The sequence below is a fragment of the Chionomys nivalis genome, chromosome 7 (assembly GCF_950005125.1).
Source record: "Chionomys nivalis chromosome 7, mChiNiv1.1, whole genome shotgun sequence".
In the NCBI taxonomy this organism is placed as follows: domain Eukaryota; kingdom Metazoa; phylum Chordata; class Mammalia; order Rodentia; family Cricetidae; genus Chionomys; species Chionomys nivalis.
Window position 1 is genome coordinate 82,454,841 of NC_080092.1, and position 23,688 is coordinate 82,478,528.

General features: G+C 42.7%; 1 protein-coding gene across 5 annotated transcripts in view; it reads right to left on the reverse strand.

Moving 5' to 3' along the window:
* Positions 1–577: 577 nt before the first annotated feature.
* Positions 578–23,688, reverse strand: part of Gpatch8 (G-patch domain containing 8) — a 67,282-nt gene continuing 44,171 nt past the window's right edge. For all 5 annotated transcript variants that reach the window (XM_057773806.1, XM_057773808.1, XM_057773807.1 and 2 more), the window contains 3 exons: positions 20,263–20,406; positions 8,329–8,459; positions 578–6,759 (listed from right to left, as the gene is read on the reverse strand). In XM_057773806.1, the coding sequence (XP_057629789.1) occupies positions 2,859–6,759; positions 8,329–8,459; positions 20,263–20,406 (4,176 nt within the window). In that variant the 3' untranslated portion in view covers positions 578–2,858. The remainder of the gene's footprint in view (positions 6,760–8,328; positions 8,460–20,262; positions 20,407–23,688) is intronic.

Sequence of the window (23,688 nt, forward strand, 5' to 3'; positions counted from 1 at the left end):
CCACAGAGATCCACCTGCCTCTGCCGTCCAAGTGCTGGGATTAAAGGCCACCACCGCCCGGCTCCCTTTTCATTTTCTAACACCTTTCTGAGACACAGCTCTCCACCATCTCAGGCAAACAATTCTGAACATTCAGCTTTTCTGTAGAAGAGAGCACACAACTGCATCAAAGGGAGGGAGGAGACAGACACAACACAACTCCATCACTGTGCATGCCTTCTATGCCAGCCAGATTCCCTGGTGTGTGCTGGTTAGGGGTTGAGGACAGTAATTCAAGCCGGGTTAATACGGGTACAGCCGGAGGTCAAAGGCTGGACAAATCCTGTAATTCAAGTTGCCCTTAAAAGTAGTGTGCACCCCCAGTCATCTGCCTATGAATGGGAAGGCCACATGCAAGTAAATCCTGGAGGTAAACTGAGCTCCAGAAGAACAATTCCAATGTCCCCACCAGGTTTACAAGGATCTATAATTTAATTACTCCCAACAAGACATTGTTTATAACCCACACCTCCAACCTGCCCCAGCTGGAGGGAGTGGAAGTGGCAACAATCACAACGGACTCTGCTAAGTTTCCACAAAGCATTGGTTTATTAGAAAGTTCCTTTCCCTCATTTTACAGCATATATATCTCTATCGTATGTGATAAAGTTAAATACAATCTGTTATGCTTGTAGGTAAGGATAGGTTATTTTGTTTTTCCTTTTTTTTTTTTTTTTCTGAAGTTTTAAAACTACTATTCTGGAAGTTAAAGAAAAAATTGCCTCCAGGAAAGCAGAGAGGCAGCCAGAGTATGGCTCAATCTACAACCTAACGGGAAGCAGCACAAATGTTAATACTGTTTTATTTCAATATTTACATGGGCTGAAAGCAAGGAAAATGAGTCCCTTCACTTCAAATCGATGATTTCATTTTTCCAGGGCCAGTTCTCCAAAGAGTGGTATTTCCGAATTAGGTGAAGACTGAGCAGGTAGGATGGGCTCAAACAAGGGCCTCATTTGCTCAGCACTTGTTTCTCAGAAACTCAAAACCTCTTCCTTCTGGGGATCTGAGAAGGCCATGAATAGAAAACCCTGGCCTAGGCAAGTAGGGCTTATCTTGTCAGCTGTCAGCTTAACCGGTCCCAGTTACAAGAAGAGCAAGCACTAACAGCAGAGGAGATGAGACCTGCATTACAAGCACCTTTGGGTCAGAGTGTTAACTAGGGCTGAGAGCCTGGGTGAAGGCAAGCGGGGAATAGGGACTGATGTACTTCTGGTCAGTGTCACGGGAGAAAAGCAAAAGGAATCTCTACTGCTGAAATCGAGCTAGGCAGACGGCATACAACTGTGAAGCCAAAGACCTAAAAGTACCTATAAATGTGCTCACCTCCCAGCAAAAAGAGGAGAAAACTGTCCCAACTCTATTATCCTCTGGTCTACTTCTATTTTAGTTTCTAGCCAACCCAAAAGGCACATTAAAAAAATTGTCAGAGGGGGCTAAATACTAGGAAGGCAAAAGGATTGTCTGGAACAAGGTACCAAGGGAAACCAAGGGTCCCTCCCTCTTCCCAGACAATCACTGAGTGTCACTGCTTCCAGAGAATAAAGCTGCTGAATCAATCTTCCCCTCCTCCACGGAGTCAATTGTTTCTCTGTATAACAAAGCATGTCAGGGAGACCACTGCAACTGAGCATCCTTCTGATGCCTGCAGCTGTTTGCTGCCCATCAACTCAAAAATCCCAGTGCAGAATAAACCAATTACTGCAAATTATTTAACACTTTTCCCAGCAAAAACAAAACAAAAAACCAAAAAACAAAAACATTTTTATAGTTCATAACTTCAAAAAATACAGGAGCTTGATAAAATATACATGCTTAGTCACTTTTGTATCTAGCAGAAAACAAATACTTTATTTATTTTTTTAACCTTATAACCTTTAAAGTTTCTTAATTCAACTAGGGCAAACATATTTACAGAAAGCCACCAGAACAAGGATCACTTAAAGAGCTGGATGTAAAAAATATTATTGCAGTATACTACAAATACGGAACCTTTTTAATATGGGCTACAAAAAGCAGCATTTACGTTTATAGATTCAGTGCAATTTTACATTAAAAAATCCTATAAATTAAGAAGAAAACATCAACATAACAGAAGAAAATATACCCTCCAGACATGAGCTCCTTTCTGGGAAGCACATGAGTGACTCTATGTCCGCACAGCTTCTACTCATGATAGGATCTTCTTTTCTGGGATATGTAGATGCCTCTTCTGGGATGAGGGGCATGAAGACAGTAGTGCCAAATGCGTGGCTCTGTTTGTAAGGAAAGTGGATCGAATTGCAGCCTGAGTTGCTTTTGGTTCTAGGTTAGACTCCCTCTTCTACCTCATCTGGGATAATGTCACGAAATGTTGTTCAAAGACACTGCCCAAAAGTGGTGGAGGTTCCACTGCTGAAGAGAGACAGCCTGGCATTGAGAAGGCCAGGCCAGATGGGCCCATGGCAAGTGCTTTGGTGACAACCCATTAGAGGAGGGAAATGTTTTAAATTTACAGGAGGAAGAGCAGAGGACTACAAAGTAGAGGAGGAAGTATCTATGCTTGACAGTCTGCTGCAGAGGAGTGTGGGTAGCACTTACTGGTGTTCCCTAAGGTAGAAACACAGGAGGGAGAACGAATAGATAGGGGGAAAATATCCCTGATAGTAAACCCAAAGCAAACCTCAAATCTAAATCCATCCCTGCAAGCCAAAACTCATTTCTTTGGCTGTCAAGACACTGCCCATTCCAGCTTTCACTTGCTGGTATAAATGGCTCAACACCCCCAAGGGAAGAACAGGTCACCTTCCCTGGCCCAACTTAAACTTCTAAGTCCCAACTCAAGTACCATGGCTGGGAGGGTGCTGCAGGTCCTGACCTGAGAAGATGGGGTGAAGAAGAGGGTGAAGATGAAGGGCAGTGGCAGCTGCAGCAGCAGGCCGTGGTGCAAGCAGGGTGGGATAGAGGGCAGCATGTGGGACAGGATGGAAAGTGAAGGGTCCGGGATGGATGGCTGAAGCAGGAATTATATGGATAGGGTGACTAGCAAGAAAAGTGGCAGGGTGGCCAGGGATGATTGAGTGAGTGAGATGGGACAAGGAAATTGGAGTCAGATGGGGCTGGGGAATATGATGTACTTGGGCAAGTGGCTGGGGGTGAGGATGAGGGTGAATGCCAATGGCGGCGGCAGCAGCCGCAGCATGATGTTGTAGAATGGCATGTTGGACAGTTGTGATGGAGGTGGCAGAGGCTGTGGCTGGCTGCTGAATGTGGATAGGTTGCAGGGCTGGTGTGGCTGGGGCCAGGGCTGCTGAGGTTGGAAAGGCCTTTACTTGTTTGGCCAGAAGCTGCTGCTGGATGTGCTGCTGTGCAGCCTGCTGGAGCTTGCTGTACTTCTCCATCTCCTCAGGGGTGAAGGTGATGGGCTGGCTTTCTAGAGGAGCCAAGGAAGCATCCTCAGTCCCATCTGTTGACTCAACACTAGGCTCTCCACTGGGAGCATAGCTGGGGAAGTGCTCAAGGTCTGGGGCTATAGGCAGCAAGCTGGATTCCACAGGGCCTGGTTGACTGCCACTATCCAGAGACTCCAGGGTATCCCCATCACTGGGATCAGGGAGGTAGTTATGGGAGAGGGCTGGATCCCCAGGATAGCAGTCAGTGTGTGCTGCGGTACCTAGCGGAGCCACAGAGTGATCAGCAGTAGCTTCTTCAGACTTTGGCTCTTCTGGGGGAGGGTCTGATAAGGGACCAGTTGTTTCCTCTGAGGAGAAGTGATGCCCAAATGGAGCATCGCCACTTCCTGGGGACCCTTCTTCTGGCTCTGACTGTTCCTGCTCTTCACCCCTTTCCAAGCCAGACTCTTCACATTTCTTACTGGGCTTCCGGGTAGCTGGGAGCTTCCCTATCAGTGGAAGGACAGGCTTATTACCAAGAGAAGGGGGGAGCTTAGGCCCAAAGTAACCTTGTGGGGGATTCTTGTACTTGAGCCCAACCTTATTAGGGGTGGCCAGCACCTCCTCACACACATTGGGTTTCCTCTCCACTTTCCTGGACTGGATCTTCTCTAATAGCAGCCTAGCAGTGACAGAATTCTTATCTTCAGGACTGCAGTCACTCTCTGATCCCCTTCCTGTGCCAGTGCTGCTGTTCTGGGAGGGCAGGCCTGTTCCTTTACTGTCGTCTCCTCTGCCATCTTCTTTCTTTCCAGGACCTTCTCCCCGACCTGATCGGTAATAGTGGGGAGACTGGGAGCGGTAGATCTTTGACCGAATGAAATCCCGACGGCCAGAGCGCCTCTCCTCTGGGCTCTCATGGCCCCACGACCCCTTTCTGGAGCCTGATCTCTGGGAAGGGCTCCTGGTGCTACGGCTTCGGTCTCGGCTATAGCTCCGGCTTCGCTGCCAGCTGTGGGCTGTAGTGCTGCGACTTCTCCTCTTGCTTCGACTGCGACTACAGCTACTGCTGCGGCTTCGGCCCCGGGATCTTGAGCGCTCCCTCGTATGACTCCGAGATCGGCTTCGGGACTGGCTGCAGCTGAGGCTATAGTCGTCATCGGATGATGAGTATTTGTGTCGTTTGCACCTGTGTTTGGAGCTGGCATAGTCTGAGTCATCTGAATCATGAGAGCGCTTCGAGTGCCTTCGGGACCGGTCACTGTAGTCACTGTAGCTATCATCAGAGTAACTGTGCTGCCTACTATAGCAGCTCTGGTCTGAAGAAGCATCAGAGCTGCTCGAGTAAGAACGCCTGGAGCAACGGTGTGGGGAAGGGCGACGGCCAGACCGAGAGCGGCTACGAGAATGCTCACTGCCTGAATCTTCGTCTTCATCCTCCTCTTCTTCCTCTTCTTCCTCCTCCTCTTCCTCACTGTACTGGGATGGAGACTGCTGATGCAGCCTGTGAGAAGAGGCATCATCACTATCCTCATCCCCACTACTGGGTTGGCTCCGACGGCTGGAGCGGCTGCTACGTTTAGTGCCAGCTCTCCGCTGGCAGGATGAAGTTGGAGGTTCACCTTTGTGTTTCCTCCCACTGTGATCTTGGGAACTGCTACCACCTCCATCATCCTCTTTTTTGCTGCTGTTTCCTTCTTCAGCAGGAAGGGATCTCCGCTGGGAATCATCTTGGGTGCGCCGGCGTCGTCTTGGTGGTGCAGGGCTACCACTCCCTGGTGGTTCTGGTTTGGGTCCTCGCTCAGAATCAGCTGGGGCTGATGACTTGTTCTTCTTTCGCTTTCGTTTTTTACGCTTCTTAGATTTCTCTCCACACTCTGCCTTAGAACTTTTCTCTTCCACATCAGCCTTGTGTTTCCGTTTATGCTTACTGGATTTTTTGTGTTTCTTTTTCTTTTTGTGTCTGTGGGACTTGCCTGATGGTTCTTTCTTGCTAAGATGGCTTCTTCCTGTGTCTCCAGTCTCTGACCCATGACCACCACCAGGCTCCTGCTTGTTCAGGCTGCTACAGGCAGCCCCTGAGACAGGTTCATCCATTCTGCCTTCTGAGGAGTGTTCTACACTCTGCTCCCCCTCCTTACTTTTATCCGGCTCTCTAGAATCAAGGCCCTGGAGACGATCCTTTGAGGAGCCTCCGTCATCTTTTGGTTTTTCTGTCCCTTTAGCCCTGGCATCTTTGTTTCTTGAAAGTTTAAAGTCAAAGTATAAAGGATTACAACTGTAGGAAACAGAGGGTTCTGCTTTGGTGAAGATTAATAGTTCTGATGGCCACTGGAGGGCAGTGCTTTCATCCTTGCTCAAAACTGGGAAGAATGGACCAGTGGGATGTTTGGGTCCCTGGCCTGCTATTGCTGCTGAGGTGGCCTGCGGAACTTCTTTAGGATTGGAGTCACGCGTCTGGCTCTCTGAAGTCTCCTGGCTCTCCATACTCTGCTCACCTATACCCCCTCCTGAGCCCTTCTTTGACTCAGATTTGTCTCCAGGCTCTGAAGGCTCAGTCAGAGCGGTTTCCTTTTGCGGCGGCTCAGAAACTTCACCAATTGCCTTTTCTACTCCTTGGTTTGCTGCTGCCTTAATGCAACCTTTAGGCTTAGGAGAGCTGCTTTTCTTGTTGTCTGGGGCATTCTTCGAGTGTGTACTATGATCGCCTTCCATTTGTTCACTGGCTCTCATAAACAGTAAGAAGGGAAAATTAGGTTTGACTTTGCAGTGCGCTGGGGGGATGTAGTGGTAATATTCTGGCTCTGTAGCTCCAGTTCCTTCTTCCCGCTTCATCCTTTTTAACTTGGACAGTGTTGAGGCAAGGGACCCTCCATCCGCAGGGTCTTCATCTTCCTTCTTCCCTTCAAGATTACTACTCCCATCAGTATCTCCCGCCTTCTGCACCCCTTGGTCAGAACTCTTCTCATCAGTTTTTGCTCCATCTTCAGAGGTTCCTTCCTCTGCATGGTCCTTGAAAACGGATGCTATTGATTCAAGTTTGACGGGAGCCTTTTTGGCAAAGGAAAATGAAACTCCCAATTTTTGTAGTGGGGGCCCCAGAGTATTCTTAATGCCAAAGCTGATACCTTGGGAGGCTAACCCAGGAGCCTGTGCCACTCCAGTGGTATTAGTGATCTGTACTGCAGTGAAAGAACCCCCTTTATCCGTGGAGAATTCAGATCCAAGGCCACAAGAAGAAATAGCACTTGCACCACTGTTTGTTGATGACTCATCTTTATCCTCATCTCCACCATCTTCATCTACAGCCACCGTGGTTGGTCTGAACATGGGACCGCTTCCAGGCGCACTATATAGTGGTTCAGAAAGTAAAAAATTAGCACATAGGGTTAGAGTTATATATTTTATCTTCTTCGTCCTTCCATTCATCATAGGTAAATCTCAAAGGTGCAGAGCAGTAGGTCCCTACCAATGTGATGCATGGAACTTGTTGAGCAGAGTTAGGCAAAGTTTCATTTGATTAAAGTAACATACTAAATTTCCAAGGCCAGTTAGGTATTGGCTCTTAAATTATTTGCCCTACAAAAAGGATTATCTCATAACTCAAATTTAAAAAAAAAAAATTTATTTTAATTTTATGTGCATTGGTGTTTTGCCTGCATGTATGTCTGTGTGAGGGTGCTCAATCTCCTGGAACTGGAGTTATAGATAGCTATGGGGTGCTGGGAATTGAACGTGGGTCCTCTGGAAGAGTAGCCAGTAATCTTAACCTCTGAGCCATCTCTCCAGGCTCTACAATTAAAATTCTTTTTCTTAGCGGGGCGGTGGTGGTGCACGCCTTTAATCCCAGCACTTGGGAGGCAGAGGCAGGCGGATCTCTGTGAGTTCGAGACCAGCCTGGTCTACAAGAGCTAGTTCCAGGACAGGCTCCAAAACCATAGAAAAACCCTGTCTCGAAAAACCAAAAAAAAAAAAAAAAAAAAAAAAAACTTTTTCTTTATGGTTTCTTTGTGCGTGCGTGTGTGTATTGGGGTTAATCATGGGTAGGAACTGTCACCTTCAAGGTGTGCCCTTCCCACCCAGCATGTCCATTTTAATCCTCTTGGGATGCTTTCTAGGACTTCTTTTTCTCTGTACTCTTTGTAGAGCTAGCAGCAGCTTCAGGCTCCTCAGAAGAAAATTTCCTTTTCTTCTTGGGGATGATAGGGCTTGCTGCCTCTTCTGGTTCACTGGCCATTTCCTTTACTAATACCTTCAGTTTCTGTATCTGTTACCAAACTCTTTTCATTTTATTTTTATGTGTATATTTTGCTTTTATGGGTATGCTGTGAACCACATGTGTGCATCAGATGCCCTGGATTAGAGTTATAGAAGATTGTGAGCCATGACGTAGGAGCTGGAAAACGAATCCAGGTCCTATGGAAGAACATTTAGTGCTCTTAACCACTGAGCAACCTTCTTAGCCCCTTTACTTTGTTTTTTTGAGACAGGGTTTCTCTGCAGAGTGACCCATTCACTTAGCTGCACACACGTCACATGCTAAGGCGCTAAACTTGTGAAGCTAAGAGTGGAAAGGTAAGAGTGGACAGGCTCTGTCTTAAAGAGACGCTCTATCACTGCCCGATGTCCAATAAACTTTTTAAATAACAAAATTTGTTTATTTACTTTTAAGTTTTTAGTTTTTAAGACAATGGAATTCATTATATAGAGCTGGTTGTCCTGAAACTCACAAGGGTCTCACACTGTAGTCCAGGATGGCTTTAATCTAGCAGCAATTCTCTTGCCTCAGCCTCCTAAGTGCTAGAATTATAGGCATGAGCTGCCACATCAGTGTTTGAATTCCAATTTTAAATCTGTCAATTTAAACCTTGCGGATTCTATTTATTCACAAAACACTCTTGACATGAAATTTCCCTACCATTCAGCTTGTTTTCTTTGCTCTGCCAACTCGTGGAGCCTCCGAAGGGCTTTTTCTTGTTTCTTTTCATCTTTGCGGGATCTTGAAGAAACATTTCGGGCAAACTCTCTCTGCTTGAGATCTTTTAATCTCTGAGTTAACAGAAAGAAAGAAAGAAAGAGAGGGTGAGTGATTTTCAGTGGCATACAGATGTGAAGGCCAAGCCTTTAAAATATTTACCTTTAATCACTGCTGGAACACTAGCGTGGGATGCACTATTATATTTATATGGTACCCAGAAACACAATGGCTAATTACTTTGAGGATGACACTTGGATATGGGCATTTGTAATCAGAACAGCAAGTCATTTGTCTTATTGTACAAAACAAAATGATTTCAGAAGAAACAGGCAAACTTTAGAGTATAAGGAAGAAAGAAGAGAGACCAATCACCTGCTCTTCCAGGATGCAGAACCAGACAAACAAATACGAGATACATTGTAGCAACACAGGCCCAAGTGAACAGAGAGGGGTTAGGCTGGTACAGAAAATTACCCAAGGTGTAAGAGCTAAAAAAGCAATGTACAGCTTACATGGGGGTAGGGGGGCTATCAAATTCAGAACAAACAGAAATACTTCCCCCCACCACAAAATAAAAAGTGTAGGTTTTGTTTGGTTTCAGCACTAACAGAGATTTCCTGTAACCATTAAAGTCAAGGGGAGGGAGGGTGTTTTCCAACCATAGCATGCTCAAAACTCAGCCTGACCACTTTCACCCAGCCCGTCTGCTGAAATGAAAATAATTATGTAATTTTTCATTCCTTCATAGCCCTGAGAGAAACACCAGGGAGAAGGAGACTACAGGAAAGATAAAGATTTTGTTACTTAAACTTCAAGTAACAGAATGCGTCTTTTGTTTCCAGATGCTACTGTGTAATTTTCCTCAAAACAAAAGAAACAAAAACTAAAGAAAGAAGTCTCATGAGACAGGCTGGTGACAGAGCATAGACGTACTCATCTGCAATGATGACAGTGTAACACAGTAATATAAAAAGTGAAGCGAGGCCTACCCATTAGCCTATGCTTCTTCAACAGCTTAGGAAAGGGAGTTGACCCAATATAAAGTGGACATTGCTTTAGAAAGGCATGGTGTTCAACAGATAGGAATTTTCTTACCTAATATTTATGAAATGTATTTCAAATCTCTTAAAATTGGGAGGGGGAAGGGAAGAAAAGACATACACACAAAAAAGATAAACAGCTAAAGACACTATAGAAAAACTCACTCTTGTGATCTGGGCTCCCAAATTAGAAGGATTTGCTTTCAAAACATCAGCTGAAAATGTCACATCACAAAGAGGGGAAAAAAAAGTAAAAAATAAACAAGAGTGGAAGAGAAAAAAATAAGGCATTACTACATAAGCTCTCAGTGAATCTACAAACGATTATACTGAACAATCAGGGACAAAACCATACACTCTACAAGGGCTGGGGAGAGGCAAAGAGTCTGAAAACACACGTGTGTACACACACAGACAGACATAGTAATCACATCTAGATAAATGAAACCATCTCTCTGTTTTTCTGTAATCATTTCCATTTACGCAACAGAAATGATCATGAACTTCAAGGAAAACTCTGCTGTCTAAAAGTAGTTTGTGCTCAGTTAGCCTTACTTTGGAGACCCTCAATTACCAACAGCTAACAAAGCTATTACTGCTGTAGGGCCTACATATATTAAGATTTTTATAAACTCATCAATTTTTTTCCTCTTTGGTACTAAACTTCTTTTTAGCTTGAACTTATGGCCTCATAAAAAAACAGGCCACCTATATATCCCAGCCCTCTTTTATTTTTAGAGGTTTCAGTAACTTGCCTGGATTCACCTTAGACTGTGGCCCAGGCAAGCTCTGAACTCCTACTGCAGCCTTCCAAATAGTTAGGACTACATGCCTGCACCACCAGGGTCAGTGAGGATCAACTATTCTAAGCAAATATAAATGCCAAATTTGTCATTCTGAGAAGAAGGGGCAGAAAGGATCCACTATGACTATTACACCAGTTTTTATGGATATATCTTTTTTCTTTCTAAACACTTACCAGTGTTTAGAAGGTTCTCTTACCAAGCCTAAAAATAACGCAATGTTTTTCCCCCACGTCTGCCATTCTTTCCCTTATACACCTCATTAAGTTCTACACTCAGTCATTTCTTCACTTACAAACATTTCATCACTTTTTTTTTTTAACTTCTTACAAACATCTCATTAGTATTTTTGGAAGGGGGCAGTTCAAGACAGTGCTTCTCTGAAGCAGCTCTGGCTGTCCTGGCATTCACTTTATAGACCAGGCTGGCCTTGAAGTCACTGAGATTCACCTGCCTCTGCCTCCGGAGTGCTGGAATTAAGTCACCATTCTGGCCACATTTCATCACTTTTAGCAGACATTTGTTGAACTGTAAAACATTGTTCAAAGCAATGATCTCTTTTAACAACGCTGAATCCTTCAGATAAGGATTATGTTTTCTTCCTCCTCCTCCTCTTTCTTTTGTTGGTTTTTGAAACAAAGTATCATTTAGCCCTGGCTGGCCTAGAACTCTCTGCCTCTTGAGTGCCATGATTAAAAGGAGTGGGCCATCATGCTGGTTCTATTCATTCTTGAAGGAACAGACCCAAGCCCACAACATTCTCAACAAAGTCTATTCAAAAGACCTGGCACAGGTACGAGGACAGACAGACACAGACACACACGTTGTCAAGGAGACAAATCTAAATTGCAAGCTTCCTTCTACATAAAACCTACCTGGGCATTCTATAAAGTTCAGAAAATAGTCTTTCATCACCCTTACAAACTTCATAGTCAAGCCTGGAGTCTCAGGAAGAAACTAAAACTTCACAAGTCTAGCTACATCCAAGAAACAGGGTATAACCACCCCAAACCTAGCATGCAAAAAAGCTACCTTTAGATGGTGACATTCTCATGGAATGGCAAAACAAGGCTTTCTTTTAAACATTCATTCATTCATTCATTCATTCATTCATTATGCTTTTATGACCACAGGTCTTGGCAGGACTTAGCGCCCTCCCTTTTCTCTATGGGGTCCCAGGGACTGGCTGGGTGGCAGCCCCTCATCTGCGTATTGGCTCCAAGATGTGGGTTAAGACTCCAGTTTTCCTTACCTGACTCCAAGTCTCTCTTTCCCACTTGAGGTCAAAGAATTTCCTTCACAAAGTCTCTGTTGGCCCCCCCTCAAGAACCCAGAACAGCACTCTCCAGTGTCAGCACCTTGCCCTAGTTCTCATCTATGACTGTCAGACTCTGTTCTCAATGCAGCTGTTCCTGTCTTTCAGAAAGGAGCAAGCATAACACTTCAGTCAGGAAGATGCAGGTCAACCCACTAATCCCAGTCAACTGAGTTTCTATCCCACGGTCTCAGCTGTCCTCTTACAAAAGTAGAGTGATGTATCAACAGGATTATGAGATTAAATGCCAAAATAACCCCTTTCCCTTCCAGTAGTTGAACCTTAGGCATCAGTCATGATGGATTAAGTGCTCTACAATTGAGTTGTGTTTGTAACCCTCTTTTTGCTTTTTGAGAAAGGGTCAAAACCAGGCTGACTTTCAATTTATTCATCATTTTGTCAGTCACAAAGAAACATCTAGGAGGTCACATTGTTCATACTGCTTTACTTTTGCTTACTTAAAAAAAAAAGTATCTAGGCCAGGCGGTGGTGGCGCACACCTTTAATCTCAGCACTGGGGAGGCAGAGGCAGGTGGATCTCTGAGTTCGAGGCCAACCTGGTCTATAAGAGCTAGTTCCAGAACAGGCTCCAAAGCTACAGAGAAACCCTGTCTCAAAAAACAAAAAACCAACCAAACAAAAAGTATCTATTCTTTTATTTTATATGTATGTGTTTGTGCATGTGTATGTGCACCATTTGTGTGCAGGAAAACTTGGAGGCCAGAAGAGGGTTCTGGGATTGGAGTTACATGTCATTGTAAATTGCGTGATGTAGGTCCTATAGAAAGCAAACCTGGGTCCTTTGTAAAAGAAGCAAGTGCTTTTAAGCACTGGGCTGTCTTGAGCCCCTTGTTTATTCTCATAATCAAATTAGCAGTGGACTGAACAGTACTGTCTATAGAAGGGGTCTGCTGAATAATCTGGGTTAAGACTGGGTCTGTTGGGGGTAAGAGTGCTCAAAGCCCCAAGATTGGTCTTCAGCTTTGGGAAACAAACAAGCAAGCAAGCGTCTTTTGTTTTCCCTCAAATATAACTCAAAATATGTATATATGTATGTATGTATGTATGTGATATAGAGATGAATACTTTGCAATGGTGTAGATCTTGGTTTACTGATACAAATTTAAGGTCAATTTTGTTATATGTGTATTTCTGCTCTTGATTAAGGTATTGTGCAGCTCATTTAAAAATGTAATGTATGGGGCGGTGGTGGTGCACGCCTTTAATCCCAGCACTTGGGAGGCAGAGGCAGGCGAATCTCTGAGTTCGAGGCCAGCCTGGTCTACAAGAGCTAGTTCCGGGACAGGCACCAAAGCTACAGAGAAACCCTGCCTCGGGGAAAAAAAAAAAAATGTAATGTATAATTAAGAAATAAAGGTTAATAGATAGTCATCTATAATAGTCAAGCCTGTAGTCATGTTAGTTAGGTTTTCTAGATATATAGAGATATATTTATTTCATATATTTATTTCAGTTAGATAGGTATTCTTCAAACCTTTCAAAGACTTACATAAGATGGCATTTAAAATGTTTTAAGAATTTAGAACTTTTCGGGAAGCACTAATCTACTTCAAGAGAAAGATGGACATTGAAGAGGCTCCTCATGGAGTTTGTTAGCCATTTGGGCAAGAAACTGCTCTTGGTTTTTCGAGACAGGGTTTCTCTGTGGTTTTGGAGCCTGTCCTGGAACTAGCTCTTGTAGACCAGGCTGGTCTCGAACTCACAGAGATCCGCCTGCCTCTGCCTCCCGAGGCGTGCGCCACCACCGCCCGGCTTTTTTTTTTTTTAAGAGACTGCTCTTTCTTGGACTGTTTGATGTTATGCTGTATGAACTGGAGATGCAGGACCCACAGAGAAATGATTGCTAAACTTGCCTAAAGGTGAGATAGTCCATCAGGGTTCCTGCTTCATGAAGAGTCTGCAAGACATTCTGCAGACACAGAAGAAAGTGACTGACAAATTGCCAATATAGGCACACCTGTCTTTGAAATTTCCTGCTTCGTGAAAAAGTCTGCTGGATACTATGGGTCTGTAGGCTGAAGATGGGTGCCTGCAGCATTACCGAAGACCTTTGGTGACTGTCTAGGTAACAAGATGTCTCTGCAAGTTGCTTACAATGCACTTCCTAGTTACTTAGGTAATACAGCCTTCTGGAGTCTTTGATAGAGTTGAAGAATAGATAGTTATAATTTTCCTTAGTTATGATAAAAGATAAAGTAGTTATAAATATTGTAACTGTAATTCTTGCTTGATACCTGTTTTGTTATATGTAATTTTACTATGTTAAAGTTAAAACCTTCCTTTTCATTTAGACAGAAAAGGGGAGGTAATGTGGGATTCCCCTTTGTATGCTATGAATACCATTAGTTAATAATAATAAATAAAAAAAGCTGTTTTGGGCCTGTTGTAGCACAGAATAGGGCAAGGTGGGACTTCCAAGCAGATAGAGGAGAAAGAAGGCAGAGTCAGAGATGCCATGTAGTCTCTGGAGGAAAAATAGGCAAGCGACCAGCTGAATACTTGCCAGTAAACCACGAGACTCGTAAAATACAGAATAGTGGAAATGGGTTAATTTAAGATGTAAGAGCTAGTGAGAAATACGCTTAAGCTATTGACCAAACAGTATTGTAATTAATACAATTTATGTGTGATTATTTTGGGTCTGGGTGGCCAGGAACAAACGAGCAGTCAATAATTACATGTATGTATGTATGTATTCTTTGAGACAGTGTTTCTCAATGAGCCCTAGGTGTCCAGGAATGATCAAGCTGGCCTCAAACTCAGAGATCTGCCTGCCTCTGCCTCCTGAGTGCTGGGATTAAAGGCATATGCCATCATTGCCCAGATACTATTTTCCCTTTTATATGTATTTTTAAAACACACACACAAACATACACACACATACAAATAAAACCTTTGCCGGGCGGTGATGGTGTACGCCTTTAATCCCAGCACTCAGGAAGGCAGAGGCAGGTGGATCTCTGAGAGTTCAAGGAGAGCCTGGTCTACAGAGTGAGTTCTAGGATAGACAGTGCTACATAAAAAAAACCCTGTCTCGAAAAACAACAAAATTTTTTGGGAGTAGGATGGGAATTACTACCATTTAAAAAAAATTCTTGGCCAGGCAATGGTGGCGCATGCCTTTAATCCCAGCACTCAGGGGTCAGAGATAAGTAGATAGATCTGATTTGAGGCCAGCCTGGTCTACAGAGTGAGTTCCAGGACAGCCAGGACTGTTATACAGAGACACCCTGTCTTGAAAAACCAAAACCAAAATCAAACTAAAGCAGTCATGAGCTGCCCATGGTTGCACTCTGCATCTCTAAGATCAACCCAGTCTCAAGGGAAATCTCTTTAGAAAAACAAGAAGCCCAAAAAACAATCACTCCTTACTTCTATACAGAATTAAGCCAACAACAATGATAACACTAAAAAGGAACGTAATTCCTCATTTAACAGTATTGTGCTTTTTTTTGTTTTGTTTTGTTTTGTTTTTGTTTTGTTTTTCGAGACAGGGTTTCTCTGTAGCTTTGGTGCCCGTCCCGGAACTAGCTCTTGTAGACCAGGCTGGTCTCGAACTCACAGAGATCCGCCTGCCTCTGCCTCCCGAGTGCTGGGATTAAAGGCGTGCGCCACCACCGCCCGGCCAGTATTGTGCTTTTTGAGGAGTGCTGATGCTTGGGATCTAACTCAAGATTGTGTGTGCATTTGGCTGAATATAACATGGCCTAAAAGGGTCCCTTAAATGTTTTACTTTATGTGTATGCATATGCATGCCTGAGTGTATTTGCACCAATTGCATGCAGAAGCCTGAGGAGGTCATAAGAGGTTATCATATTCAATGGAACTGAAGTTACAGATGGTTGTGAGCTGTCATGTGGGTGCTAGGAACTGAAGCTGGATCCTCTGCAAAAGCAGCAATCATTCTTAACCACTAAGCCATTTCTCCAGCTCCTGAAAGGGTAATTTTTTTTAGAGCCAGTCACAGTAGCTATTGCCTATAATCTCAGCATTTGAGAGATGAAGGCAGGGTTGTTCTGAGTTTGAGGCCAGCCTGAGCTATAAAACAAGACACGGCCAAAAAAAAAAAAAAAAAAAAAAAGAAACCCAAGTAATTTCCTTTCTTTTGTAAATTTATTTATTTTATGTTCATTGATGTTTTCCCTGCATGTATGTCTATGTACGGGTGTTGAGTCCCCGGAACTGGAGCTATAGACATTTGTGAGTTGTCATGTGGGTGCTAGGAATTGAACCCAGATTCTCTGGAATAGCAGTCAATGCTCTCAACTGCTGAGCCATATTCTCTCTTCCGGTCAAAATGGTCTCACTATGTAGTCTTAGCTGACCTGGAAGGCACTATAAAGAACAGACTGGTCTTGTACTCACAGAGATCTACCACCTCTACCGTTCTACCAAGTCTGGTAAAATAGCAATTTTTATAAAGACACAGGCTTTCGTCAGTCAGTTTTCTAAAACTCAGATATTATCCAATGGGTTATTAGGTTTGGCTCATTTGCTACTGCATGCTCATATAAAATTCTCTTTGTGAAGTGTATTTGTGCCCTTCTCTTAAATTCTAAAGAGGAGCACAATTTCACACAAAAATAAAGGAGCAACATACCTAAATGTCAGAAAAAAACAAGAGTTTTTGTGAGAAAACCAAGAAACTGCAGGTAGGTCTTCACTGCAAAACTCTTGTCAAGGTTTGTACAAAGTCTGCATTGCACAAAAATCCAACATGGACCCCCAGCTAAGAGATACACAGTGAAACCACATGGATACACTGGATCATTTAAACGGACAGAAAAGCATGATTTAGCTCTAAAAATTATAAAGTTCTGGGCTGGAGAGATGGCTCAGAGGTTAAGAGCACTGACTGCTCTTCGGGGATCTTCAGTTCAATTCCCAGCAACCCATATGGTGGGTCATAACCATCTGTAATGAGATCTGGTGCCCTCTTCTGGCCTGCAGGCATACATGGAGGCTGAACACTGTATACATAATAAATAAATATTTAAAAAAATTGTAAAGTTCTGAAGAACTGAAAATAAGGTAGCTTATTTTGCTGAACTACTAAATCTTATTCACAGAAATTTAAGCCACATTCCTTAGTGAAAAATATTTTAATTGAAAAATAAAAATATTTTAAGAAAGAAAGGGGGGGGAGGGAGGGAAGGGAAGGAAGAGGCCCAACAACTGAATGTTACATTAGCACTCAAAATGAAAGGTTCATGTATAGTGGTGTGTATCTATAGCCTGAGCTGCTTGGGTGGTAAGACAGGCTGCTCCCTAGAGTTCAGAAAAGGTAAGAAAAAGAACAAAATGAGGGAAAGAAAGTAGGGAAGTAGGGAAGGAGACAGGATGGGAAGGAGGGATAATTTAAAGACATTGTTTACATCAAAATTCAGTAGTAATTTTTCCAAGTGTGCAGTTGCAGCACAGTACAGAACAGAAGAAACATTTTCTGTTGACTATTTCACTGGCCTTTTCCTTAAACTTTCCAAAACATTTGTGCAGGAACCTTAACGATGACCCAGTACTTGAAGACCAATTAAATTAATTGTAGTTTTTGGATTAAAGACTTTCTTCCTTTCTGGATATATCTGCTCTCATCTTCGTCAACCTGCAAACATTTCTTCTCCTCTCATATCAATAATCCTATATACCAAAACCCCAGGCCTCTTTTCACCACTGTTCAATGTAACACAATGCAATGTAACAGTGACCACCTTCAGCCAAACTAAAGCAATCCCTCAAGTGTTTGGCCAGCGCATCTACTTCAATCTCCAGTGTTAGATGTCTCTAGAAAAGGACCACCCAGGATATTATCCAATGGTGCCAGGGAAATAATGTAGAGAGCTTCACATTTAACTGGATGAAATGGAAGAGTGGCACCCCAGTTGAGAGACCATTATACTCCACCCCTCCAACGCAATAGGGGACTCAACCTAGGGGCCTTACACAAGCCAGGCAAATCTTACCACTGAAATCCATGCATAGTTCAGTCTGTCCTGGAAGTCTGGCCTTCCGTTCAAAGGTGGGGACTTGTTAGGCTTATACTACCGCACCGGGTTCAAAGCTCTCCACAGCACCGCCACTTACAGACTGTTTGTTAGGGTGCTTTAGTCATCCAGATAAAACAGAACATGTTTAATCTTAGAATTACTATCACAGTGTATAACTGTGATAAATTTAAATTTACAGAGAAAAACAAGTTGAAACAGTGGAACACAAACATGGTAAGCTGGTTTTTATTTGGGACTGTATGCCAAGATCAAGAACAATTGAAAGAAATTGTAAGAAGAGGAGATGTGGTTTATCTGCAATACTAGCTCCTGACACGTCTGCCATCAACTAGCTGTAAGAGCATATGGTTCTCCTATAGACACTTTCCCAGAGCCAATGAGGTTATGATTACAGGGTAAGTAACCTACTCTCAGTAGGTGAAGGGACCAAAACATGCTCAGGTTTTAGAGACTAACCAAATGACTATATTCTCTATTAGGCAAAACAGTTCCAAAAAAAATGGTATCCAGAGTGATAGACCACAAATACCACTGCATCAAAATCTCTGTGCCTCAGGGTGTACCCAGGTTCTACTACGTACTTCTCCCTTTACACTTCCTGTTTCTCATACTGTGATTGCTTGAGAGGGAATTGTGTTGTTTAAATCAACATCTATGAAGCTTCAGACTTCAAAAAACCAAACCAAACCAAACCAAACCAAAATAAAACAACAAAAAAAACCACCTTGTGGTTTTCCATTTCTACCACCAATCACTTCATGGTTTTCTACGGCAAACACTATAAACACAAAACAGACACGGAACATATTTACAGTGTAGAATCTAGACAATGTGCTATTTTCATTTACTTTTAGCCCTAGGATTATCTTCCCTCATCCAACTGGTTTTGATGAGTTTGTTCTGGTCACTTCCCCATCCCCACAATAGAGAATTAAATGACAAACTGACAAAGAAGTTTGAGTCAAAGAAACAAAACCCCCAAACAATCAGTAAACAGTGATGCCTCAAGAGCAAAGCAGCCACTCCAAACTTAGATGAAATTTTTATAAAGTCCAAAGAGATAATCATTCCTTCTACCACCAAGGAATTTCTCAGAACACACTTTAATTCAGAGGCCAATTCATTTCTGAGCACTGGGTGAAAACCTTTTGGCTCTTTGGCAATACTAAGTATGGAAACAATCAACTACAGGTAGGTAATGCTGTCACAAATCCAGGCAGAGAGCAGAGAGTTAGGGAAACTATGCATTAGAAGGAGCCTCTACTCCACGTATTCAGATTAGTGAGATCACTGCTGGCTGTGATGGGCATGCTGTTTCAAAGTTCAGGAAACTGCTATTTTATCCACAGCTGAACAGACCCGGACTAATGGCCCAGGTTCTCAGAGCATGCACAAGCGCAGGTGTTTTCACACTCAGGTTATTTTAGAGAAAGAAGCATTGATGGAGGAAGGTCATTGGCTAATAAAGAAACTGCCTTGGCCCCCCACTATAACAATTTCTACTACACTCAAGTTGGCAGCTATGTCACTGAGGTATTAATGTCAATATGAATTTTATTGGTTCAGCACTTCTCCTAAATATTTTGTATAAAAAATTCTTTCCTCGGGGGCTGGAGAGATGGCTCAGCTGGTTAAGAGCATTCATTGCCTGTTCTTCCAAAGGTCCTGAGTTCAATTCCCAGCAACCACATGGTGGCTCACAACCATCTGTAAAGAGGTCTGGCGTCCTCTTCTGGCCTTCAGGCATACACGCAGAAAGAATATTGCATACATAATAAATAAATAAATAAATATTTTAAAAAAATTCTTTCCTCTTAAAAAGCAACTTTGAGAGCTGGCAATCCTAACACTGGGTGGGTATATGTGGGGCAGGCAGAAGGGCCCACCCCAAGCTCAAGATCAGCTTGGTCTACATAGGGAGTTCCTGAACCATTTAGTAAGATCTTGCTTGTCTGAAAGCAATTTAACTGAAGTAACTACCAAGAGCCTAAGAAGGTGGTCCTGGGTATTATAAGAAAGCAAACTGGGTAAGCCATGAGAAACAAGTCAGCAATCAGCACTTTTCCATGGCCTCTGAATCAGTTCCTACCTCCAGGTATTTCCTTATTTCCTTCAGTGATGACTTGTGACCTAGAAAATAACCCCTTTCCTCCCCAAGTTGCTTTTGGTCATGGCGTTTCCCCACACAGAAACTCTAATTGAGACAAGAAGGGTTTGTTGTTACTAAGACATAGCATATCTCCTTTGTCATCAGGATTCAGTCATTTCCCAAGGAATATGGAATAACAAGATGACTTGCTGACAGGAAATAGTAGCCATAACTCTTACACTCACAGGTTCAGAAGACCACAAGTCTAAAATGTTGAGAGAAGGAGAAAAACTGACATAAAGCTCTCTCAGTGGTCCTAGGCTCAATCGCCACATTAAAAACAAAAAATTAAAAATTAATCAAAATCACAAGCATTACCTAAGGTTTAAGAAACTCACAATTTATTATTTTACTTAAAATGGTGATGGAGTGGCAGGGAGAAGAGGGTATCTATGTTGGAACAGCTCCCATGGTAAATGGGAGCTAGTGTATCAGGTAGCCAAAAGTACAAACTGGTTGACACAAGAAACCCATCACACTCATAAACATCAACGGTTATAACAAGAATCTTTTCCCTTGACACCAAGTAGTTACTCCTTACCTGCTTGTGTGCATGATCGTAAGAGTTAATGTGGTTATCAAATTCCTGGTGTTTCTGATACTGTTTATCACAGAGTTCACAGTAAAAGTTGGCTCTAAGATCTTCTAAGGCTTTGGCGATTGCCTTTTCTTTGTCAACGTAATCCTGTTAAGAATAACAAAATACAAACAAGACATAAACTCCATAGGATTTAGACAGCTATTACTCAAGCAGAAAGAAAAAATAACTTTCCGTAAAATTCAATGGGACTGATAAATGCAGGATAAAACACAAGGGGCAATTTGGTAGGGTAACACTTTATATATGTATTAACAAGTGTTCAAGAGAGTGTAATTTTATTTCATTTTTGGCAATATGGTAGACAAAACCATTTCCTATTTTGTCCTTAACCAAAAACCAACTAGATTCAATATAAGGCACAATTTTAACCAGGCACAGGGTTGGTACATGCCCATAACACACCGTAGGCTGACAAGACTTCCTTGAGTTCAAAGCTATCCCTAGTATATAGTGAGTGCTAAGCTGGCCAGGGCCTAGAGAGGGAGCTCAGATCCCCTGGAAATGGAGTTAGAGGCAGTTGTGAGTTGCCATGTAGGTACTGGGAATTGAATCCAGGTCCTCTTTGAGACTAGCGGGAGCCCTTAACTGTTAAGCCATCTCCCCAGTCCCATTATGTCACTATATTTTACTTTTAAACCAGTAACTGGAATAGAGCATATACTAAACAGGATTACTCAGCAAGAGAAGTAAGAGCTATGCAAAGGACTCAAGGTTCAACATCAAAAAAAAAAAAAAAAAAATTAATCAGTGTAATTTATCATAAAGAGAGGAAACCTGACATGATTATTCCCAGAACTCAAGAAAAAAATAGTTTAGGGGACTGGAGAGATGGCTCAGAGGGTAAGGGCACTAGCTGCTTTTCCAGAGGTCCCGAGTTTGATTCCCAGCAACCACATGGTGGCTTACAACCATCTGTAATGAGACCTGGTGCCTTCCTTGCCAGTAGTACATTGCTTAATAAATAAATCTTAAAAAAAAAAAAGAAAGAAAGAAAAAAAATAGTTTAAAAGCTGGGTGTGGGTCAAGTGGCAGCAGCAGCACATGCCTTTAGTTCTGGCACTCAGGAGGCAGAGGCCGGTGAATCTCTGAGTGTGAGGTCAAGCCTGGTTTACAGAGTTGAGTTCCAGGACAGCTAGAGTTAGACAGAGAAACCATGTCTTGAAACAACCACCACCACCAAATAAATAAATAGGCAAATTAAAAAAAACAAGAAAAGCCGGGTGGCGGCGGCGCACACCTTTAATCCCAGCACTCGGGAAGCAGAGACAGGTGGATCTCTGTGAGTTCGAGACCAGCCTGGTCTACAAGAGCTAGTTCCAGGACAGGCTCCAAAACCACAGAGAAACCCTGTCTCGAAAAACCAAAAAATAAAATAAAATAAAAGTGAGCTTAGAAAGCACTCAAATCTCAAAACACCAGCAAGAAATCTTCAAATTTTCCATTTTGTTTTTAAAAAGTTTCATTTTTTTTTTTATTTCATATGTATGAGTGCTTGTGCTTGTTTGAATGTCTTGAGGCTTCACCTACATGAAGTGCCTGTGGAAGCCAAAAGAGAGCATTCAATCCCCTAGAGTTAGATAGTTATGAGATGTCACGTGGGTGCTGGGGATTGAATCCAGGTCCTCTGGGTGCTCTTAAGCACTGAGCTCTTTCTCTAGACATTAAAAACAATATTAAAAGTATTTGTTTTGTTTGTGTAATGTGGAGCATGCTTAGGTATGCTGAGTGTGAGAAGGTCAGGACAACCTTGGGTGCCTAGGCTCACCTTCTACCTTGTTTGGGGCAGGCCTCTCTTTTGTCACCAGTCTACATGGTCCACAAGCTTCCAGGGATCATCTTGTCACTGCCCCTATTTCTCCACCTTAGCACTGAAATCAGACACACACTGCCACATCTGGCATTTTGTAAGATGACCTCAGTTCATCTAATTTTTGTAGTAAGTGCTTTACATAGTGAACCATCTCCTAAATACCTTTTTTCTTTTCTGAGACAGTCTCATTGTGTGACCCTAAGTGCTGTACTAGAACCGGTGGCCTTCCCCCGCCAAGTGCTTGGGAAAACAAGTGTGTGCTGTCATGTCTAGTACCTTGCTCTGCCTCTTAAATGCTAGGAAGACAGGCAGGCACCACTATGTCTGAATATCCTGGATTTCAGGAGTCCTTATAAGTATGCTATCACCTCAATCTTTGTTGTTTTTCATCTTTAAGTCTGTAAAATTATAGCTATTTTATTTAATTTTTCCAAGACTGACAAAGACTCTGACTAGTATATCACCCCTTTCTCTTTTCCATACTAATGAAAAGTCTAGATACCTGGGCTAAATTTATAGGCACTTCAAAGCAGTGAGACTTTGAAAGATCTTCAATAGATCCTTGAGTAGGCAGGCTATGGCTTTACTTTCCCTTTAAATGGCAGAACATATTGTTTTAAATCCCCCTTTTCCATTTTCAGCTTAAGTACAACAAAAACATCATTTCTGTATGATAACCTTAATAAGATCTATTTTTATCTTCTAATTTGCCCATTTTATGACAGAGACTGGACATACTATAATACCCTGAAAGGAAAGTTTCCTGAACGTTTATATGCTTGTTCTAAACTGCAGTTTGTTATGAATAGTCCCTTATAAAAAGAAACTACTGTGGACTGGAGAGATGGCTCAATATTTTAAAGCACTGGTTGCTCTTAAAGAGAATCAAGGTTTTGTTCCCAGATCCCAACACGGTGGCTCCCAATCATTTGTAATTTCAGTTCCAGGGTATTTGAAGCCTTTTTCTGAACTCTGAGGACATCAGACATACATGTGATCCCAGCATTCGGGAAGCAGAGGCAGGAGGATCTGTATGAGTTCAAGGCCAGTCTGGTTTACAAAGCAAGTTCCAGGATAGTCAGGGCTGTCACACAGAAAAACCCTGTCCCAAAAACCAAAAAGAATTCAACTTCATGCCCACATGGAGAAGTAAGAGATAAACCTGTGCTTCAGGGCTGAGTGTAATTACCAATGAAAAAGAAAATTCTTAAATTACAATAAAATACCTCATTCAGGATTGGTGAGATGGCTCAGCAGGTAAGGACACCTGTTGCCAAGCCAGAGTCTGAGTCTGATCTCTGGGTGGAAAGAACCAACCCTGGGAAGTTGTTCTTTGGATTTTATGCACACTGTAGCATTACATAAAATGAATGCCTGCTCCTCAAAAATACCCTCATTCTTTTCCTTTTTAAAAAGGAAAGTCTCCAAGGACTCCTAACCCCTTTTTTGTTGTTTTGTCTGTTTTGCTGCTACTACTTGACTTCTTTGTATTTCTTACCTGGGACTAGTACTTTCAAACACAACACAATTTTCCAACACAGATTTTACTGCAGGAG